The following is a 24,779-nucleotide window of genomic DNA, read 5'->3' on the forward strand; positions in this document are numbered from 1 at the left end:
ATACAACAATTCGGGGACTGGAATGGAGCGGGGTCGAAAAAAATACAGTTATACGTCGAACAATAACATTAACGTCCAAAGCTATATAAAATAATCAATAAGGTACTTTGAAACGCTACCTATATCTCCTCAAAAATATGTCCAGGTTTATTGTAACATCCACACAATACAGATTGTTGAATTTATTTTAATTTGGAAAACAGTGTTATTAATACTTAAAATGTATGACTTGGGCATTCGAAAAAAGGTGCGAATACGTTTACACGTATCCTAAAACAGTTTCCATACATGGATATCCTATTTTCTTACTGCAATCAAATCTTTGCACCTTTCACACCAAACATTTAACAAATCAACCGCACCTTTTCAATTTATTATCTTATTTGTCGTTGAAGAAGTTGCGACAGATGTCGCCTTTGTTCAGTCCCACACATTTCTCCACTTATCCCCACTAATAACACTGTTTATTATGATCATGCATAATTTAATTCCTAAAACATTTATTTACCTCCACATAATATATGTTACTTACAGTACCTTTCATCTTGCGTAGGATAAGAAGAGGCAGCTCCATAAAAATTTGTTTAGTCCCTTACAAGTAATGAGTTTTAATGGGATAAGGGTTAAAATATGATATTTTTGTTCTAGAATTTTGCTATTGATTTTGACATAGTTAATTTTTAGAGGACAACTTTAACGAATTCGTTCTAAAGTTTATGTGAGTGCGTATGACGTAGTTTTACTAGCCTCCAATTAAACGCAAGTGGCTCGCTTAAGAAGCTGTAGTTCACTCGTGCAGTGTTTTGTTTCATCACTTCCAGTTGTGTAAATATTAATTCAATGGTGGTTGAAGGATTAAAAAGAATCTGTCCAAAATAGATTATAGTAACAAACTTAATATGAGCTAATATTATAAAATTCGGGGGACTGTGTTAATCTAAGTGACCAAAAGTGGTAAGTGAAAATGAGACAATAACAAATAGTCATTTTCTGAAGTTCTGCAAAAAAATAATTGTTTTAAAATCCAAAGAAATTAGAGAAAAACACTTTCCTAGGGCTCGTTATTTTTTACATTTGGTAGAATTCGTGATTTTCCATTGTTTGGATTAGACTTTTTATTATCATAAGGTATTTATCAAAAGTTAGGACAGAATTCTTAACAACGCAAGGTTCGGGTATTGAGAGCCGTTTGCTTAAACTCGCTTCATAATTTGATATCCTGAAAACTACTTGACGTATTAAAATTCTTCCACAAGATTACACCTCTGAAACTTAGCGAATTTGTATAACGAATGCATATTTGAACCCCTATTATAAGGTCGAAAAGTTTCATGACTTTTGTACTGAAAGTGCTTATGAATCGAGTGCGATTTTTAATTTCTGTGAGTGCAGTTATTGATTTATGAGAAAACGTATGCTCACTAGTGATTTGCAAGCTTTCGAATTTGAAATCTATTAAACTGATTGTTTACTGACACTATTGGCTAAACTAGGAGCAGTCAGTTTTCTAACGCAGTGTTTTTCAATGCTTCAGACAATTTTAAGCGACAAATATTATCATTCAAGTTTGCACTCAATTTGCAATAAAATCAGACATTTTGATTGCTAATTTGATGGAAGCGGCTTTTGAAAAACACCGCTTCATTATCATAAACACATTTTCTGCCAACTTTACATATGTCCTCTAAGGCGCAGGCTGATTATGCCGCTTAAATGTCACGTCACAAGCTTATATTACAAAAGATGAGGCGTAAATATTTATAGGCAGCAGGAAATATGCAAATGATTAAATTGATCTTATATTTAAGGGCGCTGACAACATCCAATCCTTATTCGTCCAAATATTTTAGGGTTTCCATGACCGTTTTGGGTTCAATTTTATATCCATAAAATTGTTCTTAATAATTTTGCATCGTACATTTGCCAATCGAAGCTACGCTATCAAACTCACTTTCATGTGTATAAATTTTGATATAATGGATTTGGGTGGTGTCAGTCCGCGTCCAGACGAAGGGCGGTACGCAGAAATCCAGACCACAGTGTGTGCGTGGGTCCTAAATGCCTTAACCAATAAAGTGCTAATGACACGTGATCCAAGAAAATTTTATTCCAAAGCGAGGAAATGAAATGGGTTTTACTTTTAACGTCAAGTTAAATAGATAGTGAGTGAAGAAAGCGTGTCATTGACTCTAATGGTAGGGAGGATCTCCACGCGGGTGTCTCGCGACGATAAGGTCACACTATCGTCAAGTTATCTTCCTTAGGTACCCGTTAGCAGTGGTACCTTGCCCAGTAATTGTAATGCAGTGACATGTCGGGGTGACTCTGGCTCAGCTGCCGTGGCGTTCTCGATGGCTGCGGCTTCGGCGGCTTGGGCGGCTTCCGCAGCTTCCGCGGCTGCGGCTGCAGCTGCGGCGGCGGCCGCGGCCGCCGCTTCAGCCTCGGCCTCTGCGGCCAGGCGTTCGTTCCGTCGCCGCGCCGCCTTACTACGGCTCCGCGAAGTGGTTCGACTACGAGCCGCGAGGTTCCGAGCGCGAGTCGCGGTACGACCTCGGGGAGGTGATTCCTCAGGCGGGGCAGAGTTTTGAGCCCACAACTCCATTCTTGCCAGATATTCCGCTAACTCGTCCTAGCGTCGACATAAAATCCCCCTTTGAAGAATTGCCATAGCACTTATCTCTCACAATAAATTACGTCGCGAGACAATCGCCTATGAAGATGGACCCTTAAGCTTCGGTTTTTCTATAAGAACGCGGATTTCTGTCTTGTGCCTTTGTGCTTCCGGGCAATTCAAAGGCAAATTAGTAAGATTTGTTGATCTTAAGGATAATGTATGACCTTCTTATTGTTGGATATAATACAGTTCAGTAAATTAGATCGAAAGATATATTACCATAATTGTTGGTCTAAAACATTTGATATTAGAAAGCTATTAGTAGCTATTACACTTAAGTTTTATTTACCCCATAATAGATTGACCCAAAATGTATTAAATCGCGATTCAAGTTTGATTGTTGCCAACACATTAGAAAACCAGGCGTAGCATTGTTAGTATTGTGTTTAGACAAGACTTTGAAGAAAGGGCTGCTTTATCAGTTGTTAATAATGATGATTATTCCTACAAAAGGTAGATTAAAACACAAGCGTTAGATGCAGCGTACTATGTCTTAGCTCGGCAGCTCGACGCGGCTTTCTAGCGAAGCAAGGTTATTTAATAATCTCTTGCGTGTTTCTGAGTACCGTCACACCGCGTTCTAGCCGCTAGAGTATTTTACAAGCGCGATCGTTGTTAGCAAGTGTCTTATGCCATTAGCAAATAATATCTTACAAGCTTTACTTGTTTATAGTGATGCAGTGAAAACTAGCCGTTAATTTATAGCTCATCGTGTGAAATCGTAAAATTTTTATTGTTGCGACAAAAACCTGAGTTTCTATACATCGTTCAAGTAGGAAAACAGCGAGATGACAATTCTAGTTACTATGACGGGTTTTAGAATGTTGCTTATTTTTATTTGTTCAGTTTTCCTGAACCTAAGAATAAGTTGGTTTTAAATCGTTCAGCCCATGCATTAACACTTTTTTTATATAACGTTATACAATTACAATGTTATTGGTGCAACTTACAAGTTTATTAAAAACTGCTTTGATTTTTCATTGGCATCCAAAAAAGTGTAGAATTTGATATACTTTTACTACCTAACCTAAATTTTTAACTTCATTTATTTGAGATATTTAGATATTGTTTATTTTTATTTGAGTAAAGCGTTTAATGTGTTAATGAAATTATGCAATGAAAACATATTATTATTATTAAAAACGATTTTTCTACACTTCTAAATTCTACTAACACATCTAACTCTATTCTACAGCTATCGGTAAACTAGTATTGTGACCTCGCTCTAACGCACAGAAAAACGAGAGTATTAATTAGGACGAACCCATATCACGTAAAACTGGCATTTTTCGGCTGCAAGAATAACCTTTAGCATTTATTTTAATAGCGCTGAGCTGCTAATCGCTATATGTATTGCTTGAACTTTTTTTAATTTTTATTTGCATTCATAACAATAGTGATCTTTCGGAAAACGAATATCTCACAAAAAATAGGCTTTAGTAAGAATAATATTCACTGAAGAAGCGGGTCCACTTATACTCAAAACGTTACATGAGATAGTTGTAATTCTTCAAGATAAGATAAAAATCAAACTCATTATAAACTAATTTCTACTAGGCCCAAATCAGGCGCCTAAGAAACGTTACATTACAAATAACTAGTGACTCTAAACGCAAGAAAAAAGAAAATCCAGGGCTTTAAGCCAGTATTTTACGTGGTATTGGCGCTCGTCTCAAGACAAGTTAATCCCCTTTGAACTACAGACGGCTATATAATAACTGCTAGCTTCTATATCCTGCTTGCTCACTATGAGCTTTAAGAACCGACCAGCCATTGTGGAAGCGAGAGGTACCACACTTCTGTAATGTCATCCCGCTTTTACAAAGGCAAGTTCAGGTAAGAGTGGTCGTAGTGCAACGGTCTCATGAGAGTGGTATTTTTGCTCGCGCCGCACCACCCAGCTAGGACAGTTTGAACCAAACCGAACAGATGACTGACGTGATTCATGAAGTGGCTTCCGCGCGTTGCCCAGCCGATCTGCATCACTCCAGCCGTGATGATGGTACACTCGTAGTACCAGCAGCCGACGCTCACCTGTAATGTATCACTGCTTATTAAGATTTCTTCTTCTAAATCCTAGCCTTTTCCCAACTTGTTAGTGTCAGCTTCCAGTCTAATCGGATGCAGCTAAGTACCAGTGATTTACAAGGAGCGACTGCCTAACTCACCTTCTGAACCCAGTTACCTACACGATTGACGATACCCCTTAGTGAGACTGGTTGTCAGGCTTTTTGTTTCAAACTACCCATAACGACAGTCAAAGATGTAAAAATAATAGCCGAGACCCACAATTCAACGTGCAATCCGAAACAAGGAGGATCTCTTTATGATGGTGATGATGGGGTCACCCAGATTCGGATGGGGTAAAAGTGGTTCCCTTTTATATATTTCTAAGATTGGTAGTCGATTATTGTATCAAATTTGTAAACAAACGTGGATGGCGTGATCGCGCTTCTTTATGATTAGCCAATCCCTATTTATCCAATAGGCTATTTTCCTCGGTTATGCTTTACCGCGATGGACTTATTGCTATTTAAATCAAGTTGCTTACTAAGGATCATATTTAGCAAACCAGTAGACCTTTTTCAGCAACTTTTCCTCCTTTCGGTGATTCCCTTACCTCAAAGGTGCATCGAACACTCTCGAAGGAGTAGGAGTCACAGCGGGCCTCCAGGCCGTCGCCAGATATCTTCAGATACTCGCTCGCGTCTTGAGTGTTCAGAATAGCGTTGATGTTGGACATATCAACCGTCTCGAATGCAAGCAGGCGGTCCTTCACAATAACTGCAAAATATACAGGTTCTTAAATATAATATGTAAAAAACTCCTTCGAGAAATGGGCATATTGATAATTTGATGTTAAAGTTCTGAAATAGGTAATTTTGGATCAATTTCTACATTTTTTATAGTACTTGTGATTAACGCTCAATTACTCCGAACTATGTAAGAAGAAAAATGCAGAAAAAATATGTATTAACATATCAACTAGGTGTCACTAACACCAATTATAGCAATACTGTTAATTGATAAGCAAAACTAAAATTGGAGAACTGATAGTATTTTATAAATGTAAGAGAGCCACTTACAGATATTGTCAAGAGCCCACTTAGCAGCGAAGCCGACTTGGCGCCAGATGTAATCGGTGCTATCCGCATACTGTTCCAAGGCAAGCAGCGGGTGCTCCTCTTGCGTATCGAGGCGTTTCTTAATGGTCACCTTGTTCTCGGTGGAGTGAGCGAACTTCTCCAGTGCTATCAGCGCGAACAGAACTATGCGCGGCTCGCGACGGAACATCTGTGGTACAAACACAAAAAGGAGAATTTTGATAAGATGAGTACATGATGGGAGATGACACAAAACACAACCACGTAGGAACGAGTGTACAAGGTTAATCAGAAATTGTTTTGCACAGCTCCAGCAAAGACGGTAGCGAGGTATTATTTCACCGAATCCTTTGTCCTATCATCCGAAAACCTTCACCAAATGATCAACAATCCCTCAAGCTATCTATCTGGCCAGCATGTAAGTAGCTCAAAATACTCCGGACCTAGGTACTCCACGATAAATAAAAGTGATGCAGTTGGCCTGGGTAACCAGGTATACATTCGTAAATGATCCCGACCTCCTTACACATGAGTAATTCTAAAAAGTCCTCAAGTCACGAAGTAATTCCTGAGCCGACAAATGTTGTTACCATCGCCTCGATCAGGAGAGAAGAAGAGTACATAATCAAATGGTTATGACAGCTAACATCCGTGAACCGCTCTGAGTGGCTGGATGCTAATCAGCGCCAAGCGTAGGTGGATTATTATCTCTTAACTTATATTCGCCATTATGCTCAACTGGCAGCTCATTCGTAATATCGCCGTGTTAAGTCATGTGATTTTTTAAGTGTACCCCGGCGATGTTTAAAGACAGTGTTAAACGTGATATGGTATCTTTTAACATTGACCCGAACATCTGGGATAAAGTTTCTGTTAACCGCGAAAAATGGACGAAATTATTATCAGATGGAATAACCGCACATGATAATGCCAGGTTCGATCTGGTCTCCCAAAAGTGCGACCTACGTCACCAACGAATGGATCAACCTCCAACGCCGGAAACGTAATTTGTCTGCAGACATTGCGACCGGCATTGTCACTCCAGTATAGGTCTTGTTAGCCATCAGCGCAAGTGCCAAAATCAGAAAAACTAATACGGTTGCTGTTTCAACCATCTTTCAGTCATAAATGTTAGTGGCCACTGATGAAGACCCCGGCGTATTATAGCACTTGTACTGCAAGTGTTGACTGGTTTGTCAATACCTACCAATAAGTCCAACTATTAAGATCCGTTTATCAAACTATTAACTGAAGTCCGTTCATAACAAAGCAAAGGAACCGACCGGAATCTTACAGAGAGAAAGCACGTGTATTGATTTCAATTTACAAGTCTTCTTGTTGTTGTTTTCTTTGCGACGTCCTTCAACATTATAAAGAGGAGCCTTAGAAAGTAATTGCATTGCGCATCGATGTTAACATGGAAACGCAAGTGGTCGCCTACAGTTCAATTATTCAATACAAATAATAAAATATTTACTTTTTATTTTCTAGAATAATAAATAATAAATAAGTAGTAAAAGAAGGTAAATGTCAGGTCCTCTAGTCCAAGCATATTTTTCCTATAGCTTCCATGTATATCTTTAGAAATAGATCAAGAATTAGAATCAAAACCTAAGCTCTGGAACTAATCTAAATTAGAGTCAAACCTCTTCAAGCATACTTCGTTATCAGTACTCACAGATCAAAGCGTAAATAGGGTCCAATTAAAAAGTTATATAGCTCGTGCAAACTTTCAATATCGAAGCTTGAGAAAACAAACTTCGAACTTGAAACTGCATATCTAGAACACGCCCTTCACAAGATGCATTGAAATCTTCCAATTAGATTTCTCTTAACTTTTTTAATTTAATGTCAGCGAGTTATCCGCCTTTATCGCAGCACAAAAGCTTGTTGACTCGTGACCTTTAGCATTTCATAATAGAGATCGATTACATGAAATGAATGTTGGAACGAGGGCTGAGCTTGGTTTCCCTGTCATTATAGAATGCACCAACAGTAGTCAAGGCCCCTTTGACCTATTAAACTTATTAAATACCAGTTAGATGGTTTAGGTTTATTAGTTAGAGTTATTACGGCGTGTGCTTTTTAGAATGAAACCTTTATTTTTAAGTTACTTTCTTTATTATATTAAGATTATAAATAATTGAATAAAAATTGCCTAATTATATTACTATGTCATCTTCACAAACATTCAAGTCTCGTGCACAAAGACACCTGACTCAGAAAATTGCTGATGATAGTGGACCACCCAAAGCTTGTCCTACGCGAGGATCGAACCGTCGACACGTCGCACACGAAGAAATGGTGACTACTGACTTATACCACTAGACTGGGCTTGGATTATCTGGCTATTTTAGTTAAGCTAATGTAATTCATCCTTGATTAAATATATAGGAACACATTTCCAAAGGTCGTAAACAAAAGTTGTTGATTCTAACATGTTTAAAATATTCACCCCTATAGATTAAATGATTCATCGGAGAGACATGCTTACTGTATGACGTCACATAACGCCGGTACGTATTAATGAAGTTGTCTCATGAAGTATGCGTTAATGTATTTACTAAGTTCCGCCCGCGGCTCCGGTAGCGTTGAATTTTATTAGTGGGCGAATAACAAGTTTAAACTTAACGTAATTATTTTATCTTGTAATCGGTAGCATGTCTAACATGCGGAAATGGATATTTTATATTGTTTAGAAGACATTTTTAGACATTGCAGTCAAAACATCGTTTTAACTATATGGGAATGGTATCTTGATAATCGTTTAAGTTCGAGAATCGTATCAATATATTTTAGGTTAGTTTTCAGTTTTGCAGGTTAAGGATGTAGTATTATATACATACATGTTGCGAGTTGTTTTTGTAACATTAAGACAAGTGGAATTGCGGATATACAAGCTATAACAAATGTATGATGAAGGCAGGACTCAGCGCAACTCATGAAGAGTTTAAATTACTTTATAATATAAATCTCTAAAACATATACCATAACCATGAAACTTGGATTATCCCTATCATAGTGTTTCCTAATAAAAAGCTCGTAAAATCCTATCCAAATCAGTTAAACCGTTCTGAAAATTCATGAATATCATCAGACACAGCGGAAATCAATCAGAAAGAAAGAGGAACAGTCCCTAATTCCTCGCAAATCGCTGCAGTGCGGGAAACTTGTCACATTAAGAACCGTATGACGTCATTCTAACAAAATGCCGGCCAGGTCTGTTTGCAATTTTCGGGGGTTATACAGTCATCAACCACTTACCAGGAAAGACAGCATATAGTCGAGGGTCTCCTCAGTGAGCACAGCCACGCTGTTGGGGCCGGCGAGCTTATCAGCGATGCAGCACAGCACCACGCAGATGTTGCGTTCGATCTTCACATTGATTTCGCCCATCAGCGCACGCATCGCTGACAATCCGAAAAGCTGGGTAAGCTGTAACAATAAAATATACGGATATATATGACTGCACGGATAACCGAGTAGTTGAGATCACCACGCGAAGCAAACTGTGCGTCGTGTCGCGGGTCCGATCCCCGCTTTGGACAAGCATTTGTGTGATCCACGAATGCGTGTTCCGTTTATGAAAACCCCCGCGACACAAGGATAACAAGTTTACTTCAGTCCTTTTTTAAAAACAAAGCAATTTGTAACTTTAAATGAGTATACGGACGACACGAGCTTCTGTAGAAAAAGCGACAACTTCCCCTCTACATTAATTTGGAAATCTAGGTTTAGTTTATCCAACTGCTCCAATGTAGTCTAGAACTAAATCAAACTCAAATAAATCTCATTCCGATACATTGTATTTGCGCTGTATTCTAATGCAACGTAACATTGTTTAGGCCTTCTGGGACTGTAAGCAATTCACATTAGATACTACGAGATCTAATGCTATTGAGTCTAACGCTACAATGTACCTAACTGACAAATCAAAGGAAAGTCACTTGTCGAAAATGTTATTCATAACATTAAAGTTTTCTTGTTGTCTTTTACTTCAATGCCATGTTACATTGTCTGGACCAATGGGCCGGTAGACAAGTAAGACTATAAAGAGACCTGTTTCATCGTAGGTTGATAATAAAGTTTAATATTAAAAAAAAGATATTTATATTTCCATGAATTTAACACACCCTCCCAAAATTCCCATTACAAGAAAATTGCCCTAACCATAATAAACTAAAGACACATAATATGTATATTTCCACGCAATTTTATTTCTGTCGCCCGCCGTGGGTTCTTTTTCCAAACATTTGGTCATCATATTGACCTTTGGTATTAATTTCCATCCACCTATTTACCTGGTATTGTAATAAGTGAATCAAAATATACGATAATTATGAATTAATCCCGAAACGTTTGTTGCTGAATATATATGGCCCACTCAACGAGGCTTAACCAAGGAGGTCTACTAAATAAAACAAATGATAAAACCATGCGAAAATAGAGATAGTTGTCAGTCCATAATAATTCACACCCTTTTAAGCTTCACATAGTACCTTGCGCCCAGTAAAGACTGATAATGGTATTATAATACCGAGTATGCCATAAAAGTCCTTACATTATTGACTTAATGTCATACGAGTGACTGACGAGACGTCGAAGAAAGATGATTAATAACATACACTATTTTTATACCACATTGGAAATCGATACCAAGTCAATGTAAATTGACGTTGAAGGAAATTAAATTAAAAAGGTTACATCGATTATCGAAGTATTTTAATCATACGACCGAATATGAGACCTTTTCTTAAATTGTTAATTAGTAGGTACATTAATTTAGCTATTATAAACTATGATTCGCATAACATCGCGGTATATTATATTATATTATACTGTAGTGATATCATGATGATAAATTTATTTCATTACCTGACAAAGTCTAATTTACACTGAATTTTCTTTAGCAAGCTTTCAATTGTTACCAGCAATGCCAAGTTCGACTCACATGGATATTCGTCATCGCAGTTATTCAACTTACCTTAATCACAGAGTCCTTGGATGGCAAAGGACAGTCATCAAACACAATAGTGATAGCGGAAGGCCCCAGGGGATTCTCCAGCGGGATCACAGTCACCATCGAGGACACGACTTGGAACCATCCCTCCTCCTTGTCGGCGATAGCATGTAGCTTCACCAACGACACTGGCGACTCCTCATCACTGGGAACGAACAAAGAATTATAATATCGGTTTCAAAAGTCACACGGTCGATCGTCTCCGAATCAGTATACACGTATATTACATACTTCTTCGGTAAATACACGAATAAAACAATCGCTGTCATAAAAAATAGCAAAAGCACGTTTTGTGATAGGCACAAAATGAAAATAAAATAATTAAATATAATGAATTGGTAAGAAGCTTTTGTTAGATTATATACCTTCATATTTATACAAAATTTATTGTAAATCCAAATCACTCATCATGGATATCAATATACTAAGAACAACAATACAAAATAGGACAAGTTCCTCAATTATTCCGAACAAAGGAAAGTCACGCTTAGTGCTTATTTCGTAATGTACAAAACAACTAATCAAATCTACCTAATCACGATGTAAAAGTGCCAGTTTAAAGAACTTTAATATTACTCGAATAAATATACAAATAACGTTGAAGTTATATAAATGATCTCTTTAAAAATAAAAAATGGCAACACGCAGGCCTGTTGCATGTAGAAAGCATTCTTTCGAAAGCTTTAAAACATCCAACCAATGCAAAGTTTAAGCGTCAGCTTTAGCTTTAGGTAAGGTACGACAACAATGGCCGTATTCGGTTACGAAGATTTATTCGCATCATCAAACATGCTATCATTTCGCACTAGACATGCAACAGTGTAATGTTCTCGCCCAGCCGATCAATACAGCGCAGTTCGCCGAGTTGAATTCCCGGAAGTCCACCTACGCAGTACAGCCCGGACCAGCGCAGCCTCAGGTAAATAACATTCTAGAAAGGGACAATCAATAGCCAACGCAGCCGCCATATTTGTTAATAAATAGGTCATAGGTTATCTGATGTGAAAATTTAAATGGCACTATCGCTGCATCTACAATCTGATTTATTTTCATACGGCTTCATTTCAATCGTTGTGTATGGAACTATTTTCTTACTCGAATGCAATGTTTTTACAAGTAGCGATGTTGTTTCGTGACAATATCTAGCCTTATTTGATGAACAATATCGAAAAATAAGATTTGTATATCGGATTATTTTGGGAGCTGTGTAACAAAACAAAGACAAGTTACTTTCAATTTGTTAAAAAGAAATAAATAATACATTATTTTAATAACTATATATAAGATATTAATTTTATTAAAATATTAAAATTCATGAAATTAATAAAAACTCATATTTTATTTTTGCAACAACAAAAAAGTTTAAAATATCAAACAAGCAACAATGGTTTACTTAAAGAAAGAGTAATGTAAGTTAAACAAATTGAAATGAAATGTAAACTACGCTGTTAGGATTCAGTACGTTTATTACGCCATATTGTATCACGTTGCCGTGATTCGCAAACTACCAAGCTTTAGCTGTAGTGGACGGGTCGGACAACTAGTTGTACAACTAATCGGGAAACTGATAAAGCAACTGGTTCATACGACATTGTTTGAATCGAATAGTAATTTATGTAAAAAATATGCTTTTATCGGATTGAAACGTGAGTGGTCCATACTCACGTTCCAATCCGATAAAAGCATTTGTTTTTCCTATGTTTACTTAAGTGTAAGCGAACTAAAACCTATTATACTTTCGAAAGTAAAGGAACTGGGCAGCATTTAGAGTTTTAAATAAAACGACGTATTAAATCATTTAAATAATTGATCGGTTAATATTATTTTTACAAAATATGTCCAATCATTGAATACAAATTTCCATAAAGACAATGTACAAAATATTCCCACAACTCTAATCTGTTAAATTGATACCAAAATTGCCTTACAATCCAATGAATTAAATTGGCAGTTGAAAAATAGAATAAGAGGAAAAGAAATCTCAGATATAAAAGGAATCAGAAAATCTCGATTTATTTGAATGACATAATTTGCTAAAGGTGAACAATGAAGGATAATATCAAAGAGATTTGCTATAAAAGGGCTTCATGTCAAGCTGAGTCTGAATCACATACAGATGATTGACTTTTTATAGTTAATACTTGATATAAAATCTGACTTAGACTTTGAGAAATGTGTAAAAAGTGCCGATGCATGCGATGTGCCCACGTAACACATGAACATTAAGCACAGAATTATAAGATGAATAATCTTGATAATTCAGCATTATCGTACCTGCGTTTCATTTTACGTCAGCTACTGTTGTCGTAAAAAACATAACAGTAAAAAATCACTCCCACTGTTCTACACAGACGCCTTCTAATTGATGGCGCCGCATTTTCTTAAGATAATAATGCATCCTACTGTCAGGTCTAGGCATGACCTTCTGTTCCTAACAAAGGACTGTCCCTAACGTAATACATGGTGAACTTGAAAGATCCATTAAAATGACATCACATGTCGAAGATAGCCTTGGTTACATTAGCCCATAATACTAGAGATTTTTCGATCCAAAATATTAGGTTTCAACATCACAATAGAGAATGGCTTCAGTAATGTTAGTTGTTATAACCGATGACAGTTTAATAAAGGACGAAAAAGTAGATAGAATATAGTCAGAAATAGAATCCATTGTTATTTAGACATGTTTTACTTACGTACAAAGAAAATGACGTATGTCCTTTAATGTTCAGACGGTTATGGTTTCGCAAACATAATACATAATTGTCTTTGTTTTTAGTCGGGTGACCCTTCAAGTATCGAAAAGAGAAATGTCAATACCTATAAACTATTCGTCCAGTCAGTCAAGCGAAAGGTTATTTTTACATCTCCTTTTACATACATGTTATGTTATGATCACGTTAACAATCAGACAAGTTTTTCTTTTAAGTCCGTTTATCCAAAATCACAATGCTGTCCCTTCAATCAAACATTCAGTCTGAGTGAACACATAACTACTTTGTAAATTAAACGTAGGTATACAAACTTTTTAATATTCATTTTTATGCTACCATGGTCCATGATTGCAAAACCTTTTAAAAATATCTTTAGCTAATTAATTTCTAATTGGAATAAAGTCTGCAAAGTTGTTTTAAAAACCAACGGAGTTTAAGTTATAGGACTTCCAATTTATTAAAGTTTTCCTTTGATGTATGTTTGTATAAAACAGACGGTGCTCGCGACTTCTTTTGCAGGAAATTGAAATAGTCAAACGTTTACCAACCTTTTACATTGCATAACGTTTTCTTTTTTTTATATTGCCAGTCTGACTTCGTCGAATGAATTTATTTTTCCTTATGTTTTTCGAATTGAGAGAGAAAAAATTGAACTACACTATGTACAGTAAAGATACCCGGACTCGGAACAAGCATTCGTGGATCACAAAAACGCTTTTCTTATTTGAACGAACGATCGAACCTGCGACACGTCGAGCTAGTGATTTCGACCTTTTTACCCGACTGCCAGGAGGGTTATGTGTTTAGCGCGTATTTTGTATGTATGTAATATTCTTTATTACCTTGTATCTCTAGAACCGTTGAATGGATTTTCACATTTGAGGTATCGGTAGATTTGTCTTAATAGCCCGAGTGTACTTAGGTTATTAGCCTGTATCTTATACGTTATCTTTATTTTTACCACACTACTTAGGAGTTTACTGTCTTTATGTAATAACTAGTTTCCGCCCGCGACTCCGTCCGCGCGGATGTCAGTCTTCGCGTGGTTGGTTTATTTATTGGACCCAAGTACGGCTAGACCTATAATAAGAAGATCCCTATATTGAGCTACTGCTGTAGAGCTCGCGTTCTGTATTAAGTATCTTTTTCACGGTAATTCCGATATTGATAGTTAGTAGCATTTAGCAGTAAATTACTGACAGTGACGAAAAGTTTGCAAAAATAAAAAAATGATCGTGCGTGACAATGCGACAGATAGTTAATTGAGAGCTTCAGCATACACAACATTGTTAGTGAGCTCGTCCGGAATATGAACATGAAGATTTCATGGACTGCTCACACGGGAAAGAGCTACGTAAAGTTGCCCGTGTGAACAATTCGCGGAAAGATATACGTCAGCAACTTCTAGGATCCGTCACCTGCTATTTATTTTTTCAATATTTTCATGTACAGAATTGAGCGTTCTACATATTTATTATATTATGTATAGATTGTATCAAAGGTCTTTAACAGGATACTTAAATTCACTAGTTGTTAGGATTTCTGCAATAGGGACTGACACTAGAATACACGCAACCGCATAAAACTTGAATTGCAAAATAAGTATTAACACACATAAAGACTTCACTTTTCAAATAAAATTCCCTCGAGGTTTAATTAGCATATTAGTAGTAAAAATAAGGAGAAAAATGTGCATATGGGAGTCATAAATAGATCAAAGGGATTTATGGTTATGCATAGCAGAATGTATGGAAGTAGGGTAAAGTTTCATATTCTCATTAGCTTAGCACAAGTTTATGATAGTGCATCTAGCAACATAATGGTATGTATTACTCTGAAGTATAAAATATCTTTTACGATAAGGTTGGCTCTCAACACCTCATATTTTTAGTTGTGTGTTATATAAGATAGAAAGTACCTAACAGTTTCGAGCTTCGCTCTTGTTGGTGAGATTCTCTCGAGGTTTAGACGATTAAAACATGAAATGATAGATCAAAATTTCTTAGTAATATGAAATGCGCCCGAGCCTAAGTTACTGACTACCAATGCAATTTAAATTTGGTACATAGTTAGCGTAGAACCTGAGCAAGGACATACCTAGGCTACTTTTTAATACAAACTAGGGTTTCAACCCTAGTTTCCTTTTTTCAAGGAGGGATGAAAAACTATATGGATTTGTAAGGTTTTTTTTAATTTTAAGATAGCTCTCTAGAAAGAAAAGGCAATCTGTTAGATTTATTTTGCTGTAACAATACCTACAGAGTCCTTTAAATTGTGAGCGGGAGCCGGGAGCGTACCTAGATCAGTAGGCGGTATTTTTCAAACTGCGTACTCCGTCACACAAAATATGACGTGGTTTATAAACCTTTTATTTCCTTGCAAACTTTACTTTTCTGTAATATCATAGTATAGACAAATCTTTATATACATATTCATTTTATATTTTGTAGGTCCTAATAAACATGTTTTGTACAAATAAAAGTTAAGTACCTAGTTAGAATTGAAACAATAAAACAAGTGGTAATAAGACAACAACATATTTATAAACAACAACATTCTATTATCTTTAAAACCGTTAACTTTAAATAAATAAGTTGATTCGTGCGAACGTCATTTCCAGTTACCAGTAACACGTGTTACGTGTCTTTATAGAACTGTTGACAGAACTTAATAAAATTAATTATCATAATATTTTTATGTTCGCTTTCTTTTTTCTATGGGATTCTTAAAAAAATATCTGATCATTATTGTTAGACAGTTTAAATATGACTAAAAATTATAAGAAAAAACATATTTTGTTTTGTGATAAAAATTGCCGACAGTGTTGGTTACAACCACACGGAATTCAGTTATCACTGACATCTTTTAGCTGGAACAAGCCTACACCCTAGATGTTCATCATTTCATTTTAAATTTAATTCTATTCTTAAAGACAAGTTTTCCTCCGGGAACGACTCTTTATTCTTATTGGTATTCACTCTTTATTAAAATAGATTTATTCATTTTGACATTGTTATGTTTAATCAGTAAATCGCGGCCGCAGCGATATATATCAGTCTACCAATACTGAATAGTAAAAAAAGTAGCGTTAGGTATTTCTAAACTTTTTTAAAACGAACAATTTATATCGTACGGGAGTACATCATCAGACGCATGTATAATACATACTGTCAAACGCAGTGAATAGAAATGGAGAGGTGAAGGAAAAAATATGTTATGTTTTAATACATTATTAAGACCAAAGTTTTATCTAATCATGCAAAAAATATTTTTCAGTGTAGAATCTATACTAATATATAAAGCTGAAGAGTTTGTTTGATTGTTTGTTTGTTTGTTTTGTTTGAACGCGCTAATCTCAGGAACTACTGATCCAAATTGAAAAATTATTTTTGTGTTAAATAGACCATTCATCGAGGAAGGCTTTAGGCTATAAACCATCACGCTGCGACTAATAGGAGCGAAGATACAATGGAAAATGTGAAAAAAACAGGGGTATAAATCATAACTTATACCTTCTACCCACGGGGACGAAGGCGCGGGCAACAGCTAGTATACTGATATATACCGATTCAATTCAAGTCACTCCATTTTTTTACTGGCCTGGTGGTCTAGTGGTCAGTGGCCCTAACTGCTATTCCGGAGGTCGTGGGTTCGTTTCCTACCCAGGAAAAATGTTTGTTTGATGAGCGCTCGCTTTTGTTCTGTGTCTGGGTGTAATGTATTAAAATATACACATATGTATTTAGAAATATATAAGTATGTTTTGGTATCAGTTGTCTACTACTCAGTACATGGTTTGCTTAGTTTGACACTAGGTGGCGTTGTGGGATAATTTAATTTTACTTGGTGCTAAGATACTTGCAGAAAGTGCCTGAAAAAAACAGTAAAAAAACTAAAATCAGCCAGGTTAAGGATTTAACTTAAGACAGACACAATAACCATGTTCGTTTGAAGTTTTACTTTTCCCACTTTAAGCACTGATGAGAACGTGAGGATATTTTTAAGAAACACCATATCTTCCAGCCATTATATATTATTGTCTATCCTAAATTTACTCTATAATAGGACTGATAATCTAATGTATAAAATTCCCGTGTCACGATGTTAGTTACCGTCCTCCTCCGAAACGGCTTAACCAATTTTTACCAAAATTACTAACTATAACTTATTCAGTAGGTCTGAGAATCGACTAACATCTATTTTTCATACCCCTAAGTGATAAGGGTTGCTCACACTAAAAAAAATATTTTATTTTTTGGACGAAGTTGATTGTTTTTATTTTTTTTATTATGTGGCATTAAAAATACATACAACTAGAAAAAAATATATTAGGCAAAACAACATTTGCTGGGTTAGCTAGTACTTTATAGATATCTTCAAATAGATGTCATCTCGCCAGCCATATGGAATTATATTCGCTCATGAAAATATACTAAGCCCCAAAATTCTACACATCTTTATATGTATCAATAAATTTTGACCATTTATACTAAATATTACGATCTTATTACCCACTCTAATAGGTAACAAAAAAGATTTTATTTTTAACAATCGCTTTTACTGTTCTATTGTATAACACATCTCATGCTATGCACACGTTGACAACGCAAAGCCAATATTCAGCAGTAAATGAAGCAAAATATGACAACATTACATGTGACATAAGCCCGGTTAAAATGAAATATTTCTATAAATATAATAAGGAAAAATAATTACACTGGTTTCAAATTAAGAGATTTGCGACTTAGTAGCTTTTCTTGAGAGCCGTAGTCAACCTTTAAATTAGACTTTTTGGGCTCAGCTGCTAACTGCTTTCCTGTTATGCTGCATCAACTGCTCAACTTAATACTATCCACTTACTTGTCTACGAAGGATGCTATCAACGCCAGGAGTTCGAGCACGAGCTTGTCGATGATCACGGTTTCTACAATGGATTTGGGCACGATGATGCGGGGCTCCGTAGGATCAATTATGGGTCCCGCCGGAGGCGCGTACGACTCAGTCCGAGCCGCGTTCTTGCAACAGCAAGCACCCATTTTCTGTCAACAGGAGGATACGTAAGAACACATTCTCAAATAAATAAATAAAGTGTCTGACGAGCGAAACAAGTAGTGCACGGATAGTCAAGTGGTTATGGTCACCACGCCAAACCTATTGAGCGCGACGAGTCGCAGGTTCGATCCCCGCGTAGGACAAGTATTTGTGTGATCCACGCATGCATTTGAGTATGTGAATTGAATGTTTGTGAAACCTTTGAACCACACAATTGTATCCCTGTGTAATCTACACAATTACTATAAAGATCGAGTTTAAATTATTGAATTAATTGGCTCAATAACTAATTGGTTCTTTTTGCGTCATATAAGTGCGAACTCTTCTTTTCTTTCTCTGCCTTATGTTTGACTTGCAACGTTTCAGAGTACCTATACTTAACATTAAGCTTAGAACTTGACCATTGGTTACTTATGCCAAAACAGTGATTAGCCTCTCTCTGAGCTGGCTTTTTATAAAGTATGTGAGCACAACTTAAGAAAGAAAGAGAAAATTATCATAAATAAAGGTTCTAATGCTAACACAGGCAAAATCAATGTCATAACATTTGTCTATACTAAATTTGGGACTCATGGGGAATAAAAACACCACAATATTAATAAGCGAAGCCACACAGCAACTGTTACAATAGTTACTTTAAACATGAGTGTCTCAGGGCTTATTCCTTTTAGATATGCTGCTCATACTCAACCATAAGAGTCAATAGACAAGATATTTTAGAATTATTAAAATGCAAATAGTTGAAAACGGAGGGGCAGAATAGAAGCCAGACATAAAAAAAATGTAAATCATGATAAGTTTCTGCTGAGAAATATTTAAAAATGTGATTGCTTAAAGTAAGCTGATGAAATACTGCTAAAAACTGCAATAAGAATGGAGATACGGGATAGGAAGTGTGTCTATGTAATCTCACACTGTCAGAATAGTATATAAAGATGCTTTGAGAGGACAGAGGACAATGGTCTTTTTATTCATTTGAATTTCTTAAGATAAACTGCTAAAAATACTGAATGTTATATTTCCTCCAAAAACAGCGATAATTTACCCAGTTAAGAAAAAACAAATTTAATTTTAAATGTAATTTACTGCAGGTAACATCAAGAGTTATTTATTTATTAATTTATTAAAAACAAAGGCATATAATTATCGAAAGTCAAAAAAATCGCCAAGCTGTATAACAGTTTGTTTGAGTTTATAGCTCGTATCCTACAAGGAGAAAATTATACTGAGCCTGTGTTGTCCCTAGGCTTGCCAGATCGTCGGGAAATCTAGGATTGCCCCAGAATTTTACCTCTTGTCCCATGTCCAGCAGTAAGCGCTTATTGCCCCAGATTTTTTGACAAAATAAACTAGCTATGAATGGCTAAATACGGTTGCCGGTGAGCGGGAGGTGCGTGGTCTTTGTTATACATAATTATATATTTCCTTAAATATATTTTGGGTCATCTTGAGTGACCAAGTTTCTAAGATGGCCCACTACCAAGTTTTTAAAAAGTATTTGCATTTTTATTAAGATGCCAAAGGCTGGACTTCTTTTTTAGAAATATTGTAACTCAAATAAGTATATTACATCTTCTACAAGATATAACTAGGTTTTTTGAAAAAGAAATGAATCTAAATGTCAAACATGAATCCTTTGAAAAAATTATATGACATTTTGTATTATGGCCACAAGTGCCACAACCCGACCTTTTTTTTTTAATTATCCCAGACTTCATAAGTCACTATCTGGCAACCCTATTATGCCATGCCCAACTTTTCAATAAGAATCTAGTTTGTCTCTCCACTGTCTTGGTCAGTACTAACTCATAGCAGCAAGCTGGCAAGCAAAAGATTGAATACCTGCCCTGTAGCAATAGTGCAAAATAAATTCATTATAATATAATGATGTTAGAATAAATGAATTTTTGTTACATCAATATTCAACTGATTATATTATAAATTTGAGAAATGAAAACCCTTCACATCACATTTAGTAATAATGTAGTATTATTTTAAATCGTTTTAAAGAAAAAAGATACAAAAATGTCTTTGAATTCGTACTCACCCTACACGAATTTTGTATGTTGTTTGTATATTTTAATTATAATAAAATTGCTTTAAAATTCCACCTGATTTAGCAATTGAAATATAAAAATAGCCAGCGAAGTGCATTTGCGTGCAGATTGGTAAGGTCAAAGACAACTAATGCTCAAGAAGCATATGCACACACTCCACCCGATCTAGGCGAAATACTAAGCCGATGGTCGACCCACTACACAATAGTCTACACAAATCTAGATATTTTTGACACTACAATTATTATTATCATCAAAATATAATAGACTACCATGTGTAAGACATTATATAAAAATATCTTACCAGTTCCTTATTACATTGGCCGTCGCCGAATCAGACAGATATCCACAGGGCCCTAATTTGGAAAGGGGCAACTAAATCCACAGTTTAATTAAAGTATTTACTTGAATGATTTAAAAACTTTTGTAAACAGTTCTCCAGGACGGTGTGCAAACGTCAATGACGTTAGGCCGCGGCAAGAGAAGGCCCGTCAGTGGCGTCAGGCAGCGATTCAGCGTTGTTGGTGGAGATCGGAATTGTTCGACGTTCGTTCGGCAGAAAGAGTCGAATACGGTCGAATCGAATATTCTCCACAGAGTATAAAAGCTTAAGATGAACCATTTCAATTCACGGATCTAATTGGATTGCAAAAAAAAATAGAAAATATTTAATAAAGCCGTACAATATGTCCTTGTTGTTATTTATACGTTTCGTTCGTTCTATTAGCTTTGTTTTTACTAGGCTGAGAGTTTTTAAATTTGCTACGTTCTTTCAGTCTCTAGTTTGCCAGACTGAGTATATGTAAAATTTCCTTGAATAGTAAGTTGAGACGTGAAGTTTTCGTATAGATTGCCTATCCACAATTTGTTCTTGAAATTCTTAGTATTATCAAGAAATTGATTCCGGTTGTAGATTTATTATTAATTTTTAATTAATACTAATAGAGAATGATTTTTCACTCCGTGTAGTTTTCTCGGTTGATTAATAATTGTTTCGAAGTAAAAAGAGAAAATGAGAGAGAACACTTGAACGGAGATTTGAACTTTGCTTTACTTCAAATGTTTTTAGTAATAAATATCGATAGATAACTGTGACACGAATTTGGCACACCGGAATTTATTGATTTTGCTATTTGTGCATTTTTCAAACATTTCTTATTCTGGTAACATTTGGATCCTTTGTGTCAGATTGTCAGTAGAAAACGAAGTAAATGTGTGAATATCAGTGGAATCTCAAATCAGTAGATAGTAAATTCACAAATAAAAACTTATTAATATTGATAAACTAGTGTCGGTGCTTGTGAAAAAATGAACCGTGCTTCGGAGGCTTACGAGTTAAAATGGGATTCACACGCTTTCCATATAGCCGCTGCCGTAGCATCGTTACTTCGATCGGATCAGTTCTCTGATGTGGTGCTGTGTACTGAAGACGGATACCAATTTCGAACACATAAATTCGTGTTAAGTTCATGTAGCTTGTACTTGAGGCAACTTTTCCACGAACAAAAGTCTATGACTCAACCAGGAAACGTTATATATATCATTTTACCTTCAGAGGTATCTAAGAATGCTCTAACAATAATAATCAACTATATGTACCATGGGATAACAACCGTCACAAATTTAGTTTTAGACGAATTTTTACTAGCTGCAAAAGTTTTGCAAATCAGAGGTGTCTGGCAAAAGACAAAAAAAGATATACTAAGCTTAATTGCCCTAACAACCGATGCTCGTCAGGCAGTCCTACAAATAGAAGCACCTCCAAACCAACATGCAACAGCTAGTCCAGCTGAAGTATCTGCGGTGGTTCCTGTCTCAACTGGGTCTGTTCAGCCAGGGCCCAATCAGCCCACTAACCATGCATGCTCTTGTGTGTCAACTGTTCCAGTGGTGAATAAAATAACTGATACATCAGCAGAATCAGCAAATTGGCGAGGAGTGTCCATTCGGCCGGTACCACCTATTTGGCCTCCGGTATCAAGTCCACCTATAGCGACAACTAGTGCTCCAATTTTATATGAACTTTCTAAAATTAGATGGCCTGTAGTGTTCAGCCAAACTTCTCTGAGTATTGTCCCTGCCAAAGGAAGACCATCCTGTTCAACTATTTGTTCTACAGTAGCTAGCCAGTCAGCTGCAGGATGCCGGTTTGCTGTCTCCAGTCAACCTGCGTTAAGTAGATTTTCTGCTGGTCAGCTTGCTGTTACTGGCTCCTCTGCTATAACCAGTCAGCTTACTCCATTCTATCGGCCTATTGCACCTGCTCTGGCTTCTGGATATGAAGGGGATGCTACACATAGTAGGGGCAGTCGGGGTGGTCGGGGCAGTCGGGGTGGTCGGGGCAGTCGGGGTGGTCGGGGTAGTCGGGGTGGTCAGGGTAGTCGTGGTGGCCGGGGTAGTCGGGGTGGTCGGGGTACGCGCGGTGCTAGCGGAGCTCGGGGTGCTCGGGGTACACTTTGTCTGCAGGGTGATCGAGGGCTTGGTCGCGATGCACCTACTCGGGGGGGTCGGCGCGGTCGGCCTCCAGGGTCTGGAACGAAATTTACAGTACCTTTGATAAATGACTGTACATCAGCATATGGTCAACCTGCTATATTAGCTACACCTGATGCATCAGCGGCTGCAACAACATTGCGTCACCCTGCAAGTCAACTGAAACCAGTAAATATTCCAACAAAACCAATCAAAATTAACAGAGGCGATGTGCTCAAACCAAGTCATATTGATGGTCTATATCTTGGTCCTACTAAATTAGTCTTCATTAAAACTTCTACAGGCGCAACACTTTACCCTATTACATTGAATACAGTAACCACATCTAACCCTAATACAACTGTAACAGTATCTACTACCCCTGCTATTGTTGAGCGGTCTGAACAGGGGCAATTAACATTGAGAAAAAAAACATCTGAAACCAAATTTGCAAGGATGATAAAGGTTGGCAACAGTGTAAATTTGAGTAAGGTTTCTGTGCAAGAAAATGTAACTATAACAACCTCAACAGTTGCTTTTACACATCAAAACCAGTTTCCATTGCCTGATAATATTAAAATAAAAGAAGAGCCTCTTTTAGCTAATGAAACTGTTGAAGACATTTCCATTGAAAGAGATAATTTATTGGATATAAAAAATGAATCTTCAACGAATGAGTGGGTGAACCAAAATGAGAATTCTGACTCTACAGTAGCCAGGCTTGCTACTGAACCCACAACACCTGTACCAAGCTCTAATAAAGTTCTAGCACTTTGCTGTTATATATGCAAAGTATATTTTGAAGAACCTGCAACATGGGTTCACCATATAGAAGAATCTCATACTGATAAAGAATTAGCTATAATAAACAAGAGTTTCGAAGAGTGGAAATGCCAATTAGCTAAGGAGGGCATAAACATTCAACATCCTTGTATTGAATGTTTCCAATTTTTTCCAACGCCAGAATTATTAAATGAACACGTTCGTACCCACCCGGATACACCGTTTGTGTGTGGGTGCTGCTGTAATACGTTTAGATCTAAAGCTCATTTATTTAGACACCTGCTAACATGCCCTAAACACAATATCCGGAAGTTAGAATGTAATGAGATAAAGATAGAGATTGAACCAATCCCTGAAGAAACGGAGGTTAAGGCAGAGTTTGAGCCACTACCCGAGGTAAGGGAGATTAAAATAGAATTGGAGCCTGAATAAGAGGCTATATGTAAGATTAAGAAAGAGGCTGTGCTGGAGGCTGCACAAGAGTGAAAGAAATGTTGCAGCAAACCTTGCACCTTCAGTTACAACAGATGAGAATAAATTTAGCACAGGCAGTTAATATTTAATGAGAATAAGAATAAGAATAATTTTATTGTTTCACAGTTACAATTCTTCATACATTCATCAACAGTGGTCCCCAAACTAAGCTGAAGCTTGTATCTTGGGGGCCTGAGTGTTGGAGGTTCTTAAAATAGTTTCTTATTTGGTAGAGCAAGATTATATTATAAAAACAGTAAATAAAAATTTAAACAATAAGAACTTATAAATCAGATAATAAAAAAACAAGATCACTTATTTAACTAAACTTAGAGAATAAACAAATATTTACGATTAAGTGTGTGTTAAGATTTATTTTGTAAGTCATGTAATTTGAAGATCCTTTTTTCGTGTTGCAGTTTTCAAGTT

The 24,779-nt window shown here is 36.4% G+C and overlaps 2 protein-coding genes across 5 annotated transcripts in view; one reads left to right on the plus strand and one right to left on the minus strand.

Annotated features, from left to right (window-relative positions):
- LOC113493967 (RING finger and SPRY domain-containing protein 1-like) overlaps positions 1 to 21,179 on the minus strand; it is a 30,716-nt gene extending 9,537 nt beyond the window's left edge. For all 4 annotated transcript variants that reach the window (XR_003400621.1, XR_003400620.1, XM_026872030.1 and 1 more), the window contains exons 1-7: positions 20,926 to 21,179; positions 18,373 to 18,551; positions 10,763 to 10,943; positions 9,043 to 9,213; positions 5,761 to 5,968; positions 5,295 to 5,458; positions 4,613 to 4,708 (exon numbers count right to left, since the gene is read on the minus strand). Coding sequence is in view for 2 of the 4 variants with exons in the window: in XM_026872030.1 (XP_026727831.1) it covers positions 4,613 to 4,708; positions 5,295 to 5,458; positions 5,761 to 5,968; positions 9,043 to 9,213; positions 10,763 to 10,943; positions 18,373 to 18,548 (996 nt within the window). In the remaining 2 variants the exon portion in view is untranslated. The remainder of the gene's footprint in view (positions 1 to 4,612; positions 4,709 to 5,294; positions 5,459 to 5,760; positions 5,969 to 9,042; positions 9,214 to 10,762; positions 10,944 to 18,372; positions 18,552 to 20,925) is intronic.
- A 613-nt stretch (positions 21,180 to 21,792) lies between these two features.
- On the plus strand, positions 21,793 to 24,445 carry LOC113493863. The gene has a single exon (XM_026871895.1). The coding sequence runs from the start codon at positions 21,930 to 21,932 to the stop codon at positions 24,306 to 24,308; it is 2,379 nt and encodes a 792-aa protein (XP_026727696.1). The 5' UTR covers positions 21,793 to 21,929; the 3' UTR covers positions 24,309 to 24,445.
- The last annotated feature ends 334 nt before the right edge of the window (positions 24,446 to 24,779 follow it).

This window comes from Trichoplusia ni, chromosome 5, assembly GCF_003590095.1.
Source record: "Trichoplusia ni isolate ovarian cell line Hi5 chromosome 5, tn1, whole genome shotgun sequence".
In the NCBI taxonomy this organism is placed as follows: Eukaryota; Metazoa; Arthropoda; class Insecta; order Lepidoptera; family Noctuidae; genus Trichoplusia; species Trichoplusia ni.

What these genes read in the sequence shown, in the direction of transcription:
- LOC113493863 (XM_026871895.1), top strand. Translation starts at nt 21,930, where the DNA reads ATGAACCGTGCTTCGGAGGCTTACGAGTTAAAATGGGATTCACACGCT.